General features: G+C 37.7%; 1 protein-coding gene across 1 annotated transcript in view; it reads left to right on the top strand.

Annotated features, from left to right (window-relative positions):
• Window positions 1-834: 834 nt before the first annotated feature.
• Window positions 835-23,366, top strand: part of LOC107663072 (serine/threonine-protein kinase 11-interacting protein-like) — a 47,993-nt gene continuing 25,461 nt past the window's right edge. The window contains exons 1-18 of the mRNA XM_016453224.1: window positions 835-980; window positions 1,482-1,549; window positions 1,956-2,158; window positions 2,451-2,525; window positions 2,630-2,673; window positions 2,756-2,873; window positions 3,166-3,255; window positions 3,624-3,665; window positions 5,638-5,808; window positions 5,961-6,042; window positions 7,815-8,261; window positions 9,239-9,441; window positions 9,531-9,641; window positions 16,902-17,070; window positions 18,113-18,267; window positions 18,361-18,676; window positions 19,060-19,160; window positions 19,396-19,493. Coding sequence (XP_016308710.1) covers window positions 1,483-1,549; window positions 1,956-2,158; window positions 2,451-2,525; window positions 2,630-2,673; window positions 2,756-2,873; window positions 3,166-3,255; window positions 3,624-3,665; window positions 5,638-5,808; window positions 5,961-6,042; window positions 7,815-8,261; window positions 9,239-9,441; window positions 9,531-9,641; window positions 16,902-17,070; window positions 18,113-18,267; window positions 18,361-18,676; window positions 19,060-19,160; window positions 19,396-19,493 — 2,492 coding nt within the window. The 5' untranslated portion in view covers window positions 835-980; window position 1,482. The remainder of the gene's footprint in view (window positions 981-1,481; window positions 1,550-1,955; window positions 2,159-2,450; window positions 2,526-2,629; window positions 2,674-2,755; window positions 2,874-3,165; window positions 3,256-3,623; window positions 3,666-5,637; window positions 5,809-5,960; window positions 6,043-7,814; window positions 8,262-9,238; window positions 9,442-9,530; window positions 9,642-16,901; window positions 17,071-18,112; window positions 18,268-18,360; window positions 18,677-19,059; window positions 19,161-19,395; window positions 19,494-23,366) is intronic.

Genomic DNA, 23,366 nt, shown 5'->3' with positions numbered 1-23,366 from the left:
GGGTCACGACGAGGCGTTCCCCATAGCGACCCCTAGAGGACTGTCTTCGAAGTTCCCATGAAAGGGAACAATGTAAAAGTAGCGCATTGGAATGGAAAAACACGTTCTGTGGCCCCCTAGTGAGTTTAGCCAAAATTTTTAATCTTTACCGGCTAGCGGGGCAAAAGGTGGAGACATTTCTAGGGGCCCCAGGCTTGAAGAGTCCCTCCTTCTGGAATGCGTTTTCAAGGGGGCCCATTCATTGGGCCCCGGATACCCCAGCTACAGCCCTGGTTCTATAAAAGATTTGGAGGCCTTCATATTTACAGGGCCCAATAGTAACAGGAGTGCCAGAGAGCCCTCATAGACCAAGAGCCTTGTTCAAGAGGCATTGTATAGGCTAAGGGACACATATATTCAAGCATAAATAAATATTTGTTTTCATTGTTGATGGGTTTTTCGTACCAAACTGGATCGCGCAACCTTAAAGCCCAGGGCCCCCCCGGGCTCCTGGTAATCAAGGGCCCCTGGGCACTGGCCCCATTGGCCCGGTCAGTAATCCATCCCTGGTCAAGATAGCTGTCAATGAGATAAGAGTTTTGACTGTGATATCCACCAGTGAGGGCAAACTAACACAGAAAAAGGATTTTTCATTAATAAACAAATAATCACAGTTTAAGTCTTAAGGGATAGTTTATTTAACATTTCCCATTAATTTTCTATAAATGCCATTAAACGGCTCACCTTCAAAATACATGTTCTTTCTGTTTGTTTTATAGTGCATGTGAAAGACGTAGGAGGGCGCGCTTAGTTAAATATTCACTTGTTTGGCTTCTTCGGGCCGCCGTACCTTTAAGAAACAAGATCATATGACTGCTATCAGGATGTTAACAAATGTGAAAGGGAATTGAACTGAATTAATGCCATGAATCCCAATGCCGGTTCAAAACCGGGTATAACGTTATTTGAGGCTAAGGGTCACGTATTTCTTGGATCATAAGGTATGTTTTAGCGCATTTCATGAGAACAGATATTGACCAACCCTTATTGGAGCGTCAGGAAGAGTTGCCAGTTTTGTTTTGTTTTCTGTTAACAAGATGAAAATGAAATGCCAGTGTAGGTAATTTGTGATTGAGAATTGAAATATGTGGAGGGTGTCTAGATACCTGAATGTTTGTGATTATGTATTTTATAATAGTGAAAATAATAAATATTGCATTCTCACAGTTAGCTGTAAACATAACAGAAATAGGAAGAGATGACCCTCGGCTTGCATGTATTTACAGTTGAGGAACAGTGTGAGGAATGTTTGGTTGTGGTATCCCACCCTCCTTTTCTCCTACATCTATTTTTGCAAGACTATTTTATTACCCAAATTAATGTTCTGTCTTCATAGCAATTATAAATATGTTATTTATGTATATTTAGATTAGAATAATTCCCTTTTTGCCTGCAATAATTTGGAATATTTCTGTTAATATAATATGTTTCACCCTTTTTAGGATGTCATCCACTCAGGCCGGTCAGTCAACGGTTGTACACAGACTTGCCACATTACTGCGAAATAATGGTATAGAATCAGTATTTAAATTTTATCATTGTTTATTTCAGCAGTTTCACTAGGCCCAGTTCCTGGGGGGAAAAAAAATCCACACAGCAAATAATGTAACAAAGAAGTTGTTCACAGCCACTCATCTAGAGTTTGGCAAGATTTGGATTGAGTAGGATTGAGTGCAACTCCGCTCTATGTTGAGAATTGAATGCTATTCTCATTATGTTGAAGACATGGGGATAAAGCAATGTACTCCGTATTTATAACTGCAAATGTGGACACTGCTATGCAAGATAATGCACAAAGATTGTGTATGCACGTTGACAGAGATAAAGTCAATAAAATCTGAGAGCACTTTTGCATATGTTTGAGAATGCTTAGCATGCTCTAGCATTGCCTTATGTTCTCATTGCTCTCTATATAGGTGACTCCGTACTGGATGGTTCCAGTACTCTCACTCTGCAAGTGGGATGTTTACAGCACCTGACACAACTCTTTGAGCGGCACCTTCTCTCAAGAACATATCAGCATGGTTTTCTGGCCCTGCCGTCCCACCCAGCGGACACTGCCTCCCTGCTGGAAGTCCAGTTCCTCTTTGACATGCTGCAGAAGACAGTATCCCTCAAGGTACTGAAGGTTCTGACGATGCTTTGATGTGTCTATGACATTACAAACTTATTAAGGAGTACAGCTTGATTGTGATAGTCTGAGAAAAAATTTATTCCATATTAATTAGTAGTACTACATTTTTGTATATCATCTTCGATTAAGATGATTTTCTGACTTCAGCTAAGTGTCCTGATTAATATATCCTTATACAGTATGTCTTTTTTATTTGTGTTGAAATGCATCATAATTTGCCAATCCAATACACTGAGCTGTTGTTGCAATGATCTGATCATATATGTCTTTAAAACAGCTTGTTAGTCCTCCTGGTGTGAAAGTACAGTATGTTGTGAAAATCTTCCCTTTCAAGTCCCTCAAACACTTAGAGGTATTTCAGAACAAACTAACCAAATTCATTCAATTATGTTTGTTGCTTTATTCTGCCATGCTATCCTAAATGTTGCTTTTTGTTTGATTTATCTTTCTATTTAGCTCAAGCGTATTCCTCCTCATTGTCTGGAGGGTCTTAGAGGAGTGTATTCAGAGCTCATGAACTGTCATTAATTTGAATAAACAGTTAGTTTACTAAAAATAAAGGTTAATCTAATCTAAATGTATTATCCTAAATGCAGGGGTGGAGCAGTTGTCATCACTTCAGTCTCTTGACCTGGCTTATAACCTTCTTATGGAGCATTCTCAGTTGGCACCTCTGTCCCTCCTTCATAATCTTAATACAGTAAGAAGTAATGCTGAGCTTAAACTGCTTTTTTCAGTTATCGAAAAGTGATTATCCTCAATCCCAGATTTGAGTCTCAGCATTTTTATGATGCCACAGTTACAAATTTGGGCTTGATGAGGATCATTATGACACATTTGAATGCCATGTTTTCTAGCTCAGCCAACTGGATCTTGCAATCGCAATATGAATATTTTCCTCTGAAGAATGTGATTTTGTCAAGATGTGAAGATGTGATTTTCTTTTGACTTTTCCTATATACCACCTTGACTGTTTTCTGATCTCTTTTCAGTTAACTTTGGAAGGAAACCCTTTGTATTTTCAGAAGACACACAGGGTATCGACTATCCACCACCTCTCTCCACAAGCTGTTTTCCAAGGGGTGAGTCTTTCTCTGTTTGCGAACAGCAATAAACGGTGCACATCCTCAAAGTCATTATTTTAATTGGTCCTCGTGTTAAAGCTGTACAGTACAGTTCAGTATGATCAGGTTATATGATGTGGCATTGAAAAATATGAAGCAGTCTGAATTGCTACAATGAATTTTTAAATGAGCAACTACAGTATATCTAAATATACATCGATTGTATTCATATTTATCATAGCTACCACAGGGAGGTGCCAGTTCCCCCTTTTTTCTGATGTCATTTGTAAAAGTAATAGTGAGATGTTTGCTTGTAGCTCTTTCTTGCTGTTCTGCAGATGTTTTAGAGTTGTAAGCTGACGTCTTAATGTCTGCTTGCGTTTCAGCTCCAGCTGGATGGCACCCCTCTGTCCCAGTCTGATCAGCTGGTGGGTATCAAATGTTACTTCCTGTGCCATCCTCCTTTTATTCCACCTTCCTTGTTTTTCATGTGATTCATGCTGTACTGTGAGAGGCAAATCTGCTTTTAAATTACAGCAGAATAGTGGGCAACAAAGTGCTTTACTTCCTCTGACCAAATGGAAACTTCAAATGGCGGCAGGCATGGCCCAGCAATCACAATGACATTTAGTGTTTAATGAATGTTTAATCACGACAACTGATGTAAAAATTAAGAAGAAAAAAAGATTAAATGAATCACGTTTAACAACGAATCACAAATGTTTAGATTAGATTAGATTAGATTAGATTCAACTTTATTGTCACTGTGCAGAGTACAAGTACAGAGCCAATGAAATGCAGTTAGCATCTAACCAGAAGTGCAAATAACAGAGTATATAAATAAATATAGATTATGTGTATATACATTAAGCTTTATGACATATAGTGCAAGTTATGAGGTAGGAGGGCAGTGACCAGCTCAATGCAAATGACTACATACAACATAGGGTGCAAGGAAAGTATAAACAGAAGGTGCATTATACAGTGAGGTACGTAAAACACATTTATGCCTGTTGGTTTAATGAATCATGTGATTTTAAAATAATAATAATAAATAAATAGAATATATTTCAGTGGAGTTTTTTAATCTTCCACTGATATGAAAGCATTTTTAAGGGACTCTGTATTTTATTATAGTAACACTCATAGTAACACTCAAACAGCTTATTCAGAAACCAAGGAATGCATACAGGTGTGAAAGAAGTAGGCACTAAGTTTTGCTGTCAAAAAACAAAAGCAAAATAGCAAAAAGTTGCTATATAATATATTAATGTTGCATTCAATGAGTTCCAGCTGCACATTTTCTGTACTTTTCCCCACATTTACATCGAAAAGGATTTAGAACAGCTTCATGTCCGTCAATGGCAACAAAGTCTTGAAAACAGTGGTACAATTCTGCAATCAAGGACGGTAGACTTGTTACAAATTGCTTATTTTTTTCCAGGATTGTTGGCATTAGCAAAATTCAAGATCCTTTTTGTTAAAATGAAGCCGTTTACATGAAATTCATGTGTTCAATGGCAAAAGACACAGCTTCAAAAAGGTCCTTACTGATTGTTGTGTTTCAGACCGAGAAGCTCTTCTGAAATGCAAAAAAATTATCCTCAACACCTTGCAAAAAAACAGTTTGGTGTCTATGGCATCAGCACTCTCATGACACGTGACTTAGCAATGACTGTGCGACTGTGTTTCTTAACATACTCAAGGTTTTTTATTATTATTTTTTTTTTGTGCTTTTTTTCGCTTTTTTTCTTCTCTCTTCCCCATTGCTTTTTCTCCAACACTTTCTTAACACTCATACAGGCCAAAGATGACATTCACTTAGGTCAATGATGCTTTACTGACTGCATGTGATAGTGACACCCAGTGTTCATACAGTATAATTAATTTAATTTAAAAAAAAATTCACAATAATGGGCTAAATCATTTTTTTGTTTTTTCAAATGTCTTGCATACCTGCACAAAAAACATAAATGTTGTAACGAATATTGTAAACAATGTAAAAAAAAAATTAAAAAAAAAACTTTAATGTCCAAAAATGTTTAGCCATGTTGGACACATATCTGTTAGCACAATTACAATAAGTTTTTATTACAAATAACTTGAGTTAAAATTGTGACCCCCCAAGAGGTAACTTTATGTGGACACATGGTGGAAAGATGTTAATTAACAGTAGTGTGAGTTTCGTATTGGCCAAACTCAACATTTATCCTAAGAAAAAATTGTTTTAATGAGAAATATAATTTATAATATATATTTAATATATATTTATAAATATATCTATATTTTCGAGATTTAATTTAATGTAAATATTTATTGGTAGAAAATAACAAAATTACACAAATAAGTTTTGTGGCTTTTGTGACGTGTGACATTTTTTTAAATTTATTTTTTCCACAGATCTTACCTAAGCCCGGACAGCTGGTTGGTCAGACCTCCCACACTTCTCAACAAGTTTATATGGCACCTGACCAAGGAGGGCAGGAAGTGTCCAGTGGAGGCGGGGACATGACTGACAGTGTGACTGTAAGCATATCAGGAGTGACCCGAGTTCGAAAGAGGAAACACAGAGTAAGTACATGTTTAATATCTGCCCAAAAATTTTTTGTGGTACACTGCTAAACTAAATGAACATGATTGTTGATGGAGTGATGTGAAGCCACCATACAAATGTTAGTAAGATCTGAGGCATGACATGAAGTGCAAATTCTTGCCATTAGCAGAACAAGGTGAAGGTGAGGAGAGCCAGTATCTCAGAGCCTAGTGACACAGACCATGAGGTCAGAGTGCAGTCTGCCTTACAAGGTGATGAACACATGACTTAAGTGATGAACAAGCCTTAAAAGGGATAGTTCATCCAAAAAATGAAAATTCTGTCACAAAATTCTCAGTGTTTGTTTTGTTTTGAATGAATGTAAATGGTAACCAAAATTGTTTGGTTTAGGGATGTCCTGATCAGGTTTTTTGTGCCCCCGATCCGAGTCATTGAATATTGAGTATTTGCTGATACCGAGTCCCAATCCGATACTTGTATATTCCTATAGGAATGTATGTTTGGTGCACACTTCAAGTACATTAAAGTTATTAAAGTCAATCCAATGATAACAGAGTTGTGCAGAGAGTAATAGTAATATATGTAACCTCTAACTTAATATGTTATGGTAAATTTCGGATTTCTGCTTACTAAATTATTTGTATATATGCTTGCCTATCTACATGGCCTGAAATTTTGTGTGAGGTTGCGGGTATTGCATACAGTGATAACTCACACAAGTGTCACGTTCGGTAAATTCCCACTCACTTATGAGACGTGCGATCTGCGCTGCCTCGTCTCTCTCTCGCGTGCGTTCTGCAGCAGTCACTTGGATAAGTCGTTGTTGCTTGTTGAACTTGTTGACTTTTGTTGAGTTTGAGCGCTGTGAAAAAGTGTGTTGGAAACTCAAATTGAGGACCAAATCTGCACCTTATTGATGACCAGTGGCGTTAATATACTGCATTTTTATCCATTTTATACAATCCGCCTTCATTTAACAAGTGCACTCGCGCATAAACAATTTTCAAGTTCAACACTTTTTGTTCCGTTCAGTTATGGATGCTGCTGATTCACCGAGACCGAGCAAAGAGACTCAGCAAAGAGACATGCGCGTGTGTGTGTGTGTAATGGTACTTTTACTTGAGTATATTTTTTCAGTACTCTTTCCACCACTGGTAAGATGTATGTGTATATATATTACAAGATACTCACTCTCTCTCTCTCTCTCTCTCTCTATATATATATATATATGCACACACTGTATACAGACAATTGACAGATGTACTGTAAACATGGTACAATGGTAGACATTGTAAATATACTTTGTGGTCACAATTATGAATATGGGACACCTTGATAGAAACCTATTGTATTTTATATGTATAATAAGCAGAATAATTGCAACATAAAGTGAAGATAAGGTTAGAAAGCATGAAGCTCGCACTGTCAGAATGAAAGTCTGTCAGTCAAGTCCGAATCAAGACAACCCATAGCAACGCGTTTTAACAACAACGTCTCAGATGGCAGATAAAAGTAAACGATAAATGAACTGAACACCATAAACTGAACACAGAAGCTTAAACATGTATTACGTGCTACAACAGACCTCACTTTTTCCTCATGCGTCTTCTTTTCCTTTTAATGGCGGTTGGCAAACCCACTTAAAGGCGCATACCGCCACTTACTGCGCAACACCGTGACATGCATGACAGCTGACGTAAAATAAGGATTGGACTGAGGAGAGCCGATACCGGTCAGTTAAAAAATGGCTCGGCTCAGGACATCCCTAGTTTGGTTACCAACATTTTTCAAAAATTCTACTTTTGTGTTCAGTAGAAGAAAGTCCTACAGGTTTGGAATTACATGATGGTGAATAAATGATTTTGCGAATATTCATTTTTGGGTGAACTATCCCTTTTCTCTTCACAGAGCATTTTAAAGTTCACTCTTTTCAATGATCACGAAGTAAAATGAATTGACAAGCTTGTGTTTTTATTAAGCAGATGTACTACGCATCTCATGTGAAATATTTGATTCTCTTCAGATATTGTCCTACCCCATAAGGAGGACATTGAGAGAATGGACAGTTTTCGAGAGCAGTTAGGGGAGGACTGGCTACGCTACCAGCATCATCTTGATGATACTCCAGTCAACCCAGCTTTCCCAGTAGTGGACAGTGTAACCAATAAAGTGAACACCAAGTGCCACTATACACCTCCATCCCCCCTGCTTAAAACTAACACACCTCCAACCAGTCTGGAGTTGCTCCCTCCTCCGCTGCTGTCCTCTGAACTGAATGAGGAAGAGGACAAAGAAGAGATGGAGAGCACAGACCTGCAGCCTGAGACAGAGTCCACCTTGCAGTATACAGGCCACAGCCCCCCAAACACTGAATCTACTCTTGAGATGAGTCTAGGAAACACTCAGTCTACAACTGAGGCCTACTCTGACCCAAAACCACCAGCAGAAGAAGAAGATGACGATAGGGGAGGTCTGTGTTTTTTTCTAGGGATACATTGATACTGATAACTATACTTTACATACTGATATTTAAACTGTGATAGTACCATCCACTATCAGTTTTCACTAATGTATTCCAGCTATTTTCATGGTAGTGTAGCTTTTACATTATATCATTGGATATATTTATTTATTTTTAATGAACACTACTGTTTGAACATTTTGGCTTGTTATCTTTTAGGCTCACCAAGGCTGCATTTATTTGATCAAAATACAATAAAACAGTAATATTGTAAACTATTCAGTTTGAAATAACTGTTTTCTATTTTAATATATTTTTAAAAATAATTTATTCCTTTAGCAAAGCAAAATTTTCAGCAGCCATTACTACAGTCTTGAGCGCCACTTGATCCTTCAGCAATTATTCTAATATGCTGATGTGGTGCTTAAGTAACATTGCTTTTTATTATCAATGTTGAAAACGGTTGTGCTGCTTAATAGTTTTGTGGAAACTTAATTTTTTCAGCATTCTTTGAAAAATAGAAGTTTAAAAGAACGGCATTTATTTGATATCTTTTGTAACGTTTAATACATCCTTGCTGAATAAAAGTTTTTATTAAAAGAAAAAAATCTTATCCAAAACTTTTGACCAGTAGTGTATTCAAGCATATTGTCCTCTTAAGTAACTTGTAGTTGGTTACTTTTGTTTATTTTCAGTAGCTTGACTGTTGTTTAGCTACTTCAAATTTGCAAGCTACACTTTTAAAGTAGCTTCTTCAACTCCGATTACCATACACAGTAACACCAGCAGTGGGACAAAACTGTTGTGGACCAAATGTTTGGATCTACTTTGTTTCTGTAAATATTGGTTTATGTATTTATAATGACAAAAAGATTGGTTCTGGTACTCACCTAAAAGTCTTGATACATCTCCATTTCATCATTGTCCAATAACCTGTGCAGTTTGTGTCCAGAACTCTTTTTCATTATTGTACTTTTTTTTAACAGTGGACCTGTGCAGACCAATGCTGGTGGGGCTGCTCTTAGAGGATGTGGAGAGAGATCAGAAAAGGCCCTCTGAACCGCTTTTCCTACGAGTGCGGCAGGGTCACCTGCTGGAGGTAGACATGCACCAGGGGTGTGTTAAAAAACGAGTGGAACTAGACAGTTTGCAAGATGTCATGACCACTGAGGCCACCTGCACGGTGGAGGTCAGATGACATATTTTCTCTTCATAAGGATCTATAAGATGATAGAGCATCTTTGTCTTAGTTTCACACTCTCTCTTTACATCTTATAGAACGTGGAGATGACTCACCCAGCCCTGGAGCTCCACTTCCGGTACATTAGTCGTGAAAGACGTAAACGTTCTTACATAATGTTGGATGACATGCCACAGGAAGCATTACAGGTCAGAAAGATCATTCATCATTAGAGAATCAAGCATAATCAACCAGTGCTTGAGATATAATCCTAAAATTACAAATGATATTACAAGTATGGATGTACCGATCCACCAATCTTTTGTATAAATTCAATTTCTGATATCAAAAATGAGCATTTTATCTAGTGAAAACTGAATTGTTGATATTAAAAATTAATATCCTACAAAGTCAAATCTGCTTGCAAAAGTATGACATAATTGAATACATCTGAAAATTCAGTTGCAGATATCAATAACAGTTTCTGCTATTTGGAATAAAATTTTTGATATCAAGAATTTAATTTCTGCTGTTTATGGCATTTTTGATATATCAAGAATTTGTGTTTTTAATAGTAAAAATGTTCCTGAAATCAAGAATGCCATAGATGACAGAAGGATTTGCCATCAAGTGCAACATTTGTAGTCTAATGACATAAGGGAAAAACTGTAGTTTCTATTTTGTGGCAAAATGACTAATTATGCATTAAAATGGCCAATTATGCATTTTGTTGATTTTGCATTGTGTTCCACAATCGCATAACAACTGGTGGGACACTCTGTAAGTCTATGGCAGCCCATAGAACCGCTTGCAGGAAAGTTATGTAATTTGGCACACAGAGGACAGTCTCAATATTAACCATAGCAAATTTCGAGTCTCTATCTCAAACTATGTAGTGCCACCATAGGCCAAACTTGTACTCATATTTCTGCTAATAATTTTTGAACTGTAAAAATTCTTTATTCCTCTGATTCCTTGGCTCAGGTCGAGTCGAATACATACCAAAATTAAAATTTCTTCGAGTCAGGATTTTCAGAATTTTGAGAAAAATCTACTTTTCCAAACTCGTCCTAGACGGTTTGTTAAATTTTCACCAAAATTGGCTCAGATTACATTCAGACAATGCTGACAAAAAGTTATAAAAAGATTTCTGATAGACCAAACCAATCTTGTAACTAATGTAACAAATTTGACGAAATTCTTGCAAAAATGGACATGAGGCTTTATCTTCGCAATGCTTTACCTATTCTGACCAAACTTGGTATGTGTTATACCAAGCATGACCTGAGGGCACATGAGTAGTTTCAACACAGCGTCACCTACTGGTCAAAAGATATATAAAAAAATAACTTTTTTTGTTTATAATTTCTGAACAGTTTGACAAAAAATCATAAGATTGATCACGTTAGATTCGGAGCGGCATACCGAATCAAATGCTACCCAATTTTCCTATGTCAGCCATTAGAGATCGACCGATTGATCGATTGATTAATCTGCACCGATAGTTGATTGCCAGAACTATCGGCTATCGGCAAAAATCCATTCCACATGGTGTGTGTGATACCTGTGTGTTGTCCTAGATGTGACCTGGTGCTGCGCTTTTGCTAGTGTGACTAACATATTTTGTTATTTTGATTAGATAATCAAGTGTTCTAAAACAGAAGCAATTGACCTATCAGCAAGCCCCCTTAGTTACTGGTGCTCCCTCGGACAAACAAACGGAGCTGCTCACTCTCTTACAATGACAGCTGTTAGTGTGAAAACCTTGAAATCCCTCGATGTTTTTGAAAAAACTTTGGACACAGAGGGCCACCATGTTAGTGCATGTACGCACTAACTTTAATGTTAGTTTTAGCCAGAGATACCTTGCTGAAACGCAAGATGACATTAACGTTCTGCTTGAGCAGATGAAAATTGTAACTTAATGAGAGTGACAACCAGAAAATGAAAGTTTTTTTTGTCTTCATTGGGATTGGGATTGAATGCTTACGGACATTTTGCTCCATTTTGTTTGGGTTTAGGAAATGTAATAAAATAAAATAGTGCCTATCCTCTCAGGATACCTGGAATCAGTGTTACAAGTACTCAAGGCACATCGTTTTTCCATTTTTGTAGCATAACCACCATCAAATCGATGCGAGCTTAGGATCATCCAATGTTTTTTTTATGGCACTGAAACCTACAGATATCTGAGTTCCGCTCCCCGTGCAACTGATACTCGACTGCCATTGGCTCATCTGCGTTTGAGGGGAGGGGCTTACCGATGGGTCAATTAAAGTGTGAGAGTATACATACAGTATCCATATGTATGTAATTTTAATGCTATGGCCTTTGTGTAGATATTTAAATATGGTCATTAAGCATGACTGTTGAAATTAAATGAAATAACTAAGATTGATAAAAGCTGTAGAAGTGTTCCTTGTTGGAGTGTGTTTATTTCAACATTTACTAATACATTTTTAAATTTTAAAGTTGCTTGTTAACATTAACTAATGTACTATGAACTAACTTTAATGATCAATATATAATTAATATTAATATTTTTTTATTCATTTAAATTACAAAGTATGGTTCAGTACTTTTTAGCACTATGTTAGTTTTCGTTCAGTATCCATTTTATCAACATCGGTTGATTAATCGGTATCGGCCAGTGTGGTTCTACCTAGCTATCAGTATCGGTAAAATCGGTCAACCTCTATCAGCCATTTTAAGCGTAGACTATTTCGAGTTTTGTTCTGTAGTAAAATGCTGTATTTTACAAACACTGTAGCATATTGTTATGTATCTTATGAATCTTACAGAACTGCTTGTGGGAAAGCTACGAAATATGGCACACAGATGGAGGACAGTCTCATCATTAACCACATCAAATTTCGAGTCTCTAACTCAAACTCTGTACCGCTACCATCAGGCCAAATTTGCACTCATGTTTCTGCTAAAAACTTTTGAACCATAAGGTCTAAAAGCAACATTTTTTTTTTCCTCTGGAAAAAAAAAAAAACAACTTTTTCGAACTTGTTCTAGACAGTTTGTCAAATTTTCACCAAAACTGGCTCAGGGCCCGTATTCACAAAACATCTTAAGGCTAAAAGTAGCTCATAACTCGCTGATTTAGAAGAGAATCTTAAAAATAATGGGCGTGTCAGTCCTAAATTTAGGACTCCAAAATGTTTGTTCTAAGAGTATTTCACAAAGCGTTTTAGCGCTAAAACTAGATCCTAAATCTGTGAAACATTAGGAGTAGTGAAGAGGACTCCTAAGTCACTAAGACTAAATCTGAACTATCCTAAAATGGCTAGCAATCTACCTCGGAATATAAAGATTTTAGAAACATTTGACGATAATGAGCTTTTAAAAAGGTATCGGCTTTGGTTTGGAGGTTATCCCAACTCAAAATTTTTGATTATATCCTTAATATATAGCTGTTCTCGCGTCCAGTTTGGTTTTATTTTATGTTTGCATGTCTTACTATGAGCCATGATTATTCTACTCTGCTAATTAAAAGGCTGTTTATATGCATATTACCAACATTTTATTAGTCGCTTAGTCGCAGAAAAAAAAATTCCACATGAAGTGGCGAAATCATGCAGTCCGTGACTCACCTAACATTCATCGACCTCAAATATTTCAATCTAATGTTAACCTAGAAAGAAGTGCGCAGTTCACGTGTTTGTGCGGAGTGTGGAAGCTGAACAGTGGCGCGCTTGGGCTACTGCATGACAGATGGAGGTGCCAGTGTGATCATTTGCTCTTAAAATACTTCGTCATTTTTGGTCATACAGATAAGAGTAATGCATCTTTTGTATCTGTGAAGACTCTACGTTTATTCGTGTGCACTCAGAATAACAACAAAACATTGCGCTTTTGTAAAATAATGAAAGCAAACAGGATGTGCTTTCTGCCGTCTCGGACTCTGAACTTGAGCGCGTCACTTTGAAACTCTGTGTATTTTTGCCTTAGGCCTATTACAGACATGAAAACTATATCTATAGAGAGTGAAACTTTTAAATGAACCAATTCAAATAGAAAACAAATATTCTCAGATTATATAATCCGTATGAAACATGCATACAGGTGCATACTGCGGAGATGACGAGTCAATGTCGCCGACTTAATCTCTTAAACCGAAAACAGAAAGCACTAGTGTAACAATAAATGATTAAAACCTTAATGCAGTGTACTTGCTGTTTTTCCCTAACACATTCATAATTATTACATTTGCAGGTGCGCTGTGGCAAGCCTTTTTTGTGTGCGCTTGAGCGCTTATTAGGCTATGTAGGCAATTAAAGGCTCATTATTATGATTTATATGGTTTATTAATAAAAGTGCGACTAATAGTCGACTAATGATTCAAATGAACGACTACTAGTCGACCAGAAAAATCTTTAGTCGAGGGCATCCCTAATGCATATTGACTAATTGTTTACGAGAAGCATATATATAAGAGGCTGACAATAAGCTGAATATATAGCCTACTTGTTTAATTAGTGACACTTAGCCTGCATTTTAAAATCTTTATTTGAATGTGGCAATTAACATTTTTATTTTAAAACTTTTATTTGAAAATGGCAACATAATATTGCGCTCTACAATATTTCTATGAATAAATCTCTGACAGAGACTATCAGCCAATCACTGTGTGCATAGTAAGTATGCTGGCATCATCCATAGCAACAAGGTCAACCCCGCCCTTACTCTTAGCTTAAGACTTCTGTCTATTCCTTATGCATTAACGAATTTGACGAAGTATGTGCAAAAATGGACATGAGGCTATATCTTTGCAACGCTTTAGCACAGGGGTCTCCAAACTCCATCCTGGAGGGCCGGTGTCCTGCAGAGTTTAGCTCCAATGCTAATTAAACACACCTGAACCAGCTAATTAAGGTCGTACTAGGAATAATAGAAACTTCCAGGCAGGTGTGTTGAGGCAAGTTGGAGCTAAACTCTGCAGGACACCAGCCCTCCAGGACCGAGTTTGTAGGCCCCTGCTTTAGCGGATTCTGACCAAACCTGGTTTGCGTTATTACAAGCATAACCTGAGGGAACATGAGTAATTTCGGCACATTACATCGGCCTTTTTGGACATCAGCCATTTTGAGTTTTGTAGTAAAATGCTGAATCAACAAATGTCTTTAACACAGGTCTCCAACCCTGCTCCTGGAGACTACCATACTGCAGAGTTCAGCTTCAACTCTAATCAAACACACGTGAACCAGCTAATCAATGTGTTCAGGGCTACTTAATTACAGACATGTGTTGAAGCAGCAATGGAACTTAAGTCTGCAGGAAGGTAGCTCTCCAGGAGCAGTGTTGGAGAACCCTGGAGCCATATTCACAAAACATCTTAAGGCTAAAAGTAGTAAAAATAATGGGCGTGTCAGTCCTAAAATTAGGACTCCTAAATTTTTGCTCGAAGAGTATTTCACAAAGCATTTTATCATTAAAACTAGCTCCTAAATCTGTGAAAAGTTAGGAGTAGACAAGAGGACTCCTAAGTCACTAAAGCCAAATCACAAACAATCCTAAAATGGTTGTTGCTGGCAATCTGCCTCAACAGTCCTCCCAAAGACACTGTACAACATTGAGGCAACAGGTGACAGCCTTTTCTTCATAAATGCAATAAATATTTAGATTTATATATTTGAATCTGCGATGACATAACATAAAGTTTAATTTATGTACAGGCAAAATGTATTAAATGGAGAATAAAACATTGCGGTCAAGTTGAAAATAGTTATAATACATAATTTGTCACTTAAATTATGCAGTCTCTTGAGAGGCAGACATGTAAGAGGCTGACAATTAGCTGAACATATACTTATTTAATTAGTGACACTTAGCCTGCATTTTAAAATCTTAAATTGAATGTGGCAACATTTTTATTTTTAAACCTTTATTTGAATATGGCAACATAATATCGTGCTCTACAATATTTCTATGAATAAATCTCTGACAGAGACTCCACCCCTATCAGCCAATCACTGTGTGCATAGTTAGTAAGCATGCTGACATCCATAGCAACGAGGTCAACCCCACCCTTATTCTTAGCTTAAGACATCTCTTTATTCCTTAGTAAAGTTTGTCTCAGCAGCTTTGTGAATAGGTTTTAAGAGTAAACTCTTAGCTAAAAACTTTTACTGCTATTTAGGAGAACTCTTAGTGGTAAGATAACATGCTTTGTGAATACGGGCCCAGGGCCCGTATGTATAAAACTTCTCAGAAATGCTCTTAAGACTATGTAATATTGTGTTGGTCATACTATACAATGATTTATAGCTTGTCTTTGTTGAATAATACAGAACATAAAGAGCTTTAAAAAATAATTGCATATTAAATCGCAATATTGGCAGAAAAAAATCACAATTCGATTATTTTCAAAATCGTTCAGCCCTAGTTGGAAAGTTAATAAACTGCCATATAGTAGTGGCCAAAAGTGATGTCCGGCCTATGAAATTTGACATATTTTCATCCTTAATTAAAAAAGAAAATGTGCAAGATTTTGTAAGCATATTGCATAGCCAATAGTGAGCCTGCTCATGTAAAGTCACAGCAGCACAACACCAATCATTTAATGTAACTACAATAAAATCATTTAATTAAGACTGAAATATTTTAATTTAAATGTATTTTTAAATGCTTTGCATTGTGCAAAATTATCACAAATTATTACTAATGCTTTGTTTAATGGTATGTCTCCTCATTTACAGTTAGAGCAGTGATGTGAACATGAGTTCCATCAACGGCTAAACACTGTTGTGTTTGGTGGGGTTAGTGCCACAATATGTAAGAACCTGCTTACTGTGTCATCACCGGTGTATTGCTGCATTTTTCCAATTTTCCAGCCAAAAAAAAATTAATTACTACTTTAATTTCTGCTTTTAGAGCATTGACTTGTTGAGTGGAAGAGGTTATTACATTTTTTACTTTATCAGTTAAAGTTTTTATCAAAAAAGACTTTTTGATCTTTACAATTAAGTTTGTATCATTTTATCAACTCCATATTATCATATAAGTCCAATATATTTTCGCTGGAAAGTGTTTGTCGTCTCCTCTTTGCTGCCATCTTATTACTCCTAGCTAGGTTAGGAGACCTCTCCAGCTCTCTTAAATAATTTAGGAGCTGAGACCTCTTTTAACACTTAGGAACCTTTATGAATCACTCTTATTCTTAAGTCTAGGAATAAGAGTAAAATTACGTCATTCTTAAAATTTTGACACACTTAAGACTAAACTTTTACTTTGAGCGGCTTTATACATATGGCCCCTGGTCTTTATACTGAGTAATTAAGGACAGCTCCTTAGCTCTTCATTTTACCTCTGTTGTGCTTGACCCTTTAATTGCTGCTTACAGCTATATTTTTAAATCTCTTTTGACACATTCCCACACAATTTGTTGACTCTTTGATAGAACTTTAAAATTTAGAGCAACATGATGTTACCTAATTGAGTTGAGAATTCTGACTCCTCAGGTATTAGTGGAGGTTCTCTCAAGAGTCGTGGAGGAAAACAAGCAGCAGTTGGATGAGGAGAGACCAGAGACAGTTTGGCTACAGTGCCTAAAGTGTCAGACTGAATTTTGCCAGCCAGCAACTGAATTCGACAGCAGCCTGAGCCACCTGGATGAGCTAAGGAATGACCGTAAGCATATGGCCCTAACAGTCATAAAGATAATTATTTTTCTGTCATGAGCAAAGCCCTGGAAGCATAGGCGGACATATACTCCTGCCAGAACATTCCAGGGAGTGGTACAAAAACATGCAACTCTCAACACACTTCTCATTAGTATTAAAGCAATTACAATCATTCTCTCTAGAATGACTAGTTCGTGGTTGCCACCACCTCATTGCAATTAAACACAATATTCTAATGTCCCATAATAGTTGAGATTACGCAAGTGGATTGATACTGGTTATTAGCATGGCGACATTTTTTTGGTCCTGATCTTTTTTTTTTTACATCTCAGCTTTCAACACAAGATTAAGTTAATCAGAAAAGATGAATCATGCTTACCATGAGTGGGTGATCATCTTGTTGGAACATGAGAGAACCTGGATTAAATGTGCTACCAAATAATTTAATGAATACGGAATGGTTGCCAAGCACTGGGTGTGAGAGCTTTTTATCTTGGGACTCCATCAGGCAGCCAATACTTTTATCATATGACCTATTTTCAGCATAACCAGCTTAATAGTTTAATTTTTTTTTTCTCCACTGTTACATCCTGCAAGCCATTTTCTTTTTAATGACTGGTTTAATACACAGTTCATCCTCCTCCTCTGCAGTGCTGCATAGTTTTAAAATGTGCTTTGACATGCAAACCGGAGGTTCTGGGACATTTGTTCAGCTGCTTTCAGTCTGTTTGCTTGGTGTCCTGCGGATCATCTAGGCCAAACACATAGTTGGTTCTGCATGGGGCAGAGATCAGTGAAGGTGTTTATTTTAAGAGCATTAATGTCCTTAAAATAAATCTGAAGCAAAGAGTATGTTGAACACTCTGTCCTGTAGTGAGTGTTACCTTGAATGGCATAGGTGCATCTCTTTGAGTTTCTTTTTTGCTGCCATTTGAACACTTGAACTGTATTAGATGGTCTTGGATGTCTCAGGATAGGAGTATTTATTTTTATATACTTTATATATATATATATATATATGTATAATTTTTTTCTTTTTTTTTTTGCAGGTTGTACTGTCATCTGCTTCGAGTGCAATAGTGATCATGTAGTTCAGTTGGCTACCCAATCAGCTCCTTCCACCAGTACACCATTTGAACAGAATGATGCCAGATACTTTACCTTTGATGACAGGGACAACATGGTTCAACCCAAGCTCAATGAGGTCTGGGTTTATGCTCTTTTTGACTTGATATTTCCATGACAGTATAATGTTAATGTTCTCTTTTCACTCACTTAATTTGCTTAATTCCCCTAGGCGTTGGTCCCAGGACAGTCTTTGCTATCCCGTGGCAGCCCACTCCATTCGCCTCAGCATTCAGAGGTCTCCACAGAGGGAGCCACAGCTTACTTCCACACAGCCCATAACTTCCTGTCTAATTGTTTGACTAACCATAATGAGACATGGGTTGATCAGAGAACATCTCAACTAATCAACTTCAGCACAACTGATGGACAGGTGCAGGGTAACTCAGAGGAGATTAAGGAGAAGGTGGCTGAAAATTCCTGCAACAACAGCTATCAAAAACATCAGGACCAACAGTCACCAAAGTACACCGAAGGCTCCAACAATGGTAAGTGGTCCACTCTTGGGATGAAGATAAGTGGAGTGGTTAGAAAGGGTAACAGTAATGAGAATTTGTTTAAAGAAGAAAAAACTACCCTGAAAAGGATGAATTCAGACTGTGATTGGAAATGGCAAGAAAATCTGTAGTTATTGGGCCCAGGTCTATTTTAGGATTGCCAGTTAAATAGTGTAGCTTTGAAACTCATTGACCAAACTGAGTGCTTTGTAAACATGACCAACATTTATAGAAGTAATAGTTTTCTTTTTCCTCTTGTATTTGTAGATGCCACACATTAAATTCTTACCAGAGAATGAATCCTAATGTTTGGCATAGTACCTTGTACTTTTTTATTCCATTGAGGGATGTAAACATAAACATTTTCATTTCAGCTCAGTTTGACCTGCTGTCAGAGACAGTGGACCATCGGCTTCAGCTGTTCCTGAATGTGGAAGTGTTTGGGGGAGAAGAGGAGTTTCGCTGCTTTTTAAAGGCAAGATAACGTATACAATGCCCTCAATAAAACCAAACACATAGAGACACATTTAAACTCCCTCCACACCAGCCTTTTACTCTCTCACAGTTTAGAAGCAGTTTCCCTTTAAGTTTAAATTCCAATTATAAGTAAAGTGTTTGAAGTAATTCCACATTTCTAACTGCTTCATTCTGCGTGTTTGAGAAGCTGGAATTAGTTATATTATCATTTTCTTGGTTTATCTTGATTTCAGATGTCCATTGTGAAGTTTGGGGATGCAGTGGAGTTCCATTCTCTTATGGTTGTGTCGGACCAGTACATCTACATCTTAGAAATCACCTCACAGTCTGAGTAAGCAACTTAACATTTTCATTTTGGGGTGGAGTAATCTTTAACTGAAGAAATTCGTCATTAATCACTTACCCCCATGTTGTTCCAAACCCGTAAAAGCTTCGTTCGTCTTCGGAACACAATTTAAGATATTTTGGATGAAAACCGGGAGGCTTGTGACTGTCCCATTGACTGCCTAGTAAATTACACTGTCAAGGTCCAGAAAAGTATGAAAGACATCGTCAGAATAGTCCGTCTGCCATCAGTGGTTCAACCGTAATGTTATGAAGAGACGAGAATACTTTTTGTACACGAAGAAAACAAAAATAACGACTTTATTCAACAATTTGTCTCCTCTGTGTCTCTCTGCATCACCGTAGCGCCATTTTGGAGAATATCCGCTGAACGCAAACTGAGTATGCTATTCTGTGTCAGCCGCGACGCAAGGATACATTTTCTACATGTATTTACGCTTTGATTTGAACAAAAACAGAGCATCCGTGTAGCGCGGCTGACACAGAAGAGCGTACGCTGGTTGCATCCAGCGGATATTCTCCAAAATGGCACTACTGTGATGCAGAGTGACACAGAGGAGACTAATTGTTGAATAAAGTCGTTATTTTTGTTTTCTTCGTGTACAAAAAGTATTCTTATTCTTCTTATTAATTAATTATTAATTATTATTATTAAATTACAAAAAGTATTCTCGTCTCTTCATAACGTTACAGTTGAACTACTGATGGCAGATGGACTATTCTGATGATGTCTTTCATACTTCTCTGGACCTTGACAGTGTAATTTACTAGGCAGTCAATGGGACAGTCACAAGCCTCCCGGTTTTCATCCAAAATATCTTAAATTGTAAAGCAAACGCTTGATTGCAGTTGTTGCTGCTAAGGGTGGCCCAACCAGTTATTAGGTTTAGGCGGCAAACACTTTTTCACACAGGGCCATGTAGTTTTGGATTTTGTTTTCCCTTAATAATAAAAACCTTCATTTAAAAACTGCATGTTGTGTAGTTAAGTTTGTGTTATCTTTTACTAATATTTAAATTTGTTTGATGATCTGAAACATTAAAGTGTGACAAACATGCAAAAAAATAAGAAATCAGGAAGGGGGCCAACACTTTTTCACACCACTGTATAAGAACAAAAGCATTCAAGCTCAAGCAGAGCAAACAGAAAAAAATAAAGCATACCATGCCAATTACAGTACAGAATGTACATACAGTCAAGTCAGCCTATGTTTATTGTGTTTATATTGTTTCACGTGTTATTGCTGAGAAAAACAATAATATCCACATGCTCGGGTGAAAGTTGGCGCCTCAGTTTGATAATAAACAAAGATAATGGTGTGCTAAGCAAAGTTTCTTACAGCGCTTTGTGTTTTCTGTTCTTAAACCACTCTCCCTCGAGGAAACTTAAAGGAAGCATTATGTCTCAAGATAATTTCGCTATCAGATAAGCTCTCTTCTCAGCTCACTCAGGATACAGCTGTGATTAACTGCAGTTGTGAATACAGTGATGAACAGCTGTCTTTCCTCAGTCGACTGGTGTTTGGATTTCATGTGACTTCTCATTGTGGTGGTGATATTACAACAACTCCGTTTCACTGATTTATTTGATCAAAAGTAATTCCATTTTGTAAGATCATTTAGTAAGACCATTTTGATCAAAGTAATTCCAAACTTCGCAAAGCAGACAACGACATTCTGTGATCTAAATAATACCATCAATTTGTTAACTTGTTAACATCAACTGACTTTTAGTTTGCGTACTTAGGATTTATCATGGATTCCCTGCATTTATGGCCAGCAAAGCAACACGTAGTAAATTTCGAACAAGATGGTGCCGCGCATGGCTGCCTCGGTTTGTAGCTCCTTGGTACTTTAACTATTTTTGTTTGTTTGTCCTGTTTTAAGTAACTTTTTTCCGATCAGCTTTACTAGGGACGAATTCCTAGACATCAGAAATAGCACACCAATCAGAAATAGCACACCAAGTAACTTTTTGCCGACTTTTGAGCATTCAGACATTTTACTGGACATTCTAGTTGGAGGAACTGCAATCCTTTACAAGCGCTCCAAGTGACGCAAATGAGGGAATCATGCTGCTGCGCTCATGAAATTCTGAGAGCGCAGTTTTAGGACTCTGCTGCCGCTCATTCATCTGGTGAATCTCCACTTCCTAGCAGATAAAACAGACAAACTATTACTCTTCCCCCGCACAAACAAGGGCTTTTTAAACTCTGCTGCGCTTTTTTTCATGGAAACCTGGTTTAACGGAGCCATCCCGGACAGCGAGCTTCATCTAACGGCTTCCAGCTGTTCAGAGCGGATCACGTCCCCGAGTCGTCTTGGAAAACAAGAGGCGGTGGATTATGTTTTTATATCAACGAAGGCTGGTGTGCAGATGTGACAGTGTAAAGAATGTGCTGTCCAAATTTGGAAGCTTTCTTTATTTAACTGTAAGTAAATAACACACTAAAATGTGTTATTAAGCATTAATAACATTGTTATAATATAATGAATGATAATAATAATGACCTTTTTATTCACCGTGGGAGTTTTCCTCATTTATTCTGGTGAGTGCATACATTCCCCCTGACGTGACGTAGCGCTGCACTAGAATGGCTGGCTGATCAGATCACACACACAGAGCAGCATTACCTGGACTCTTTCATTATCATTCTTGGAGATTTTAATACAGCTACTCTCACCCGCGACCTGCCAAAATACAGACAGCACATCACATGTCCTACCAGGGACAGCAATATACTGGATCATTGCTACACAGTTTTAAAGAATGCATACCACTCTGTACCCCGAGCAGCTCTGGGACTCTCTGATCACTGTTTGGTTCATCTTCTTTCAGCCTACAAGCAGAAACTTATTTAACATTTAACAACAACAAACCTTGGTTCAGTGCAAAACTCAAACAGCTTCGCCAGGCCAAAGAGGATGCCTACAGGAGTGGGGACAAAGCCTTAAACAAACAGGCCAAATACACACTGAATTGAGAGATACGAGTAGCTACTTTGAAAAGCTGAAAAAAACAGTTTTCAAGCAATGACCTTACATTAGTGTGGTAGGGCCTGAAAACCATCACCAGCTACAAGACCCCATCCCCCAGCACTGTGGAGAATCAACTTTTAGCCGACGGTTTGAATGAGTTTTACTGCAGGTTTGAAAAGCCTGGTCTCACACCCCACACCTACTCTGACTGTCTCACAACACAGCCATCAACACCCTCCCCCTACTACTTCTCAGCCTACACTTGATCTGGGAAGATGATGTATGCATAGTCTTCAGAAAAAAATATTAGGAAAGCCAAAGGCCCAGACGGTGTCTCTCCAGACTACCTCAAAGCCTGTGCTGTCCAGCTGTCATCCATCTTCACACTGATCTTCAACAGATTGCTGGAGCTGTGTGAAGTCCCCTCCAACTTCAAACGCTCCACAATCATCCCTGTACCCAAGAAACCAAAGGTCATTGGACAAAATGACTACAGACCTGTTGCTTTAACATCTGTGGTCATGAAGTAATTTGAGAGACTGGTGTTGGCCTACTTAAAGGACATTATGTGACCCTTGCTGGACCCCCTTCAGTTTGCTTACCGAGCAAACAGGTCTGTGGATGATGCTGTCAACATGGGACTGCACTACATCCTCCAATATCTGGACAAACCAGGGATTTATGTAAGGATCCTGTTTGTTGACTTCAACTCTGCTTTTAACACCATCATCCCGGATACCCTCCTGATTAAACTGACACAGCTCTCTGTACCCACCTCCATCTGTCAGTGGATCATGAGCTTCCTGACAGGCAGGCAGCAGCTAGTGAGGCTGGGAAAACTCAAATCCAACACCCACACCATCAGCACTGGAGCTCCTCAG

Source organism: Sinocyclocheilus anshuiensis, unplaced genomic scaffold, assembly GCF_001515605.1.
Source record: "Sinocyclocheilus anshuiensis isolate Anshui unplaced genomic scaffold, SAMN03320099.WGS_v1.1 scaffold2233, whole genome shotgun sequence".
Classification (NCBI taxonomy): Eukaryota; Metazoa; Chordata; class Actinopteri; order Cypriniformes; family Cyprinidae; genus Sinocyclocheilus; species Sinocyclocheilus anshuiensis.
The sequence above is the reverse complement of the archived record's forward strand: the minus strand, read 5'-3'. Positions and strand labels throughout refer to the sequence as shown.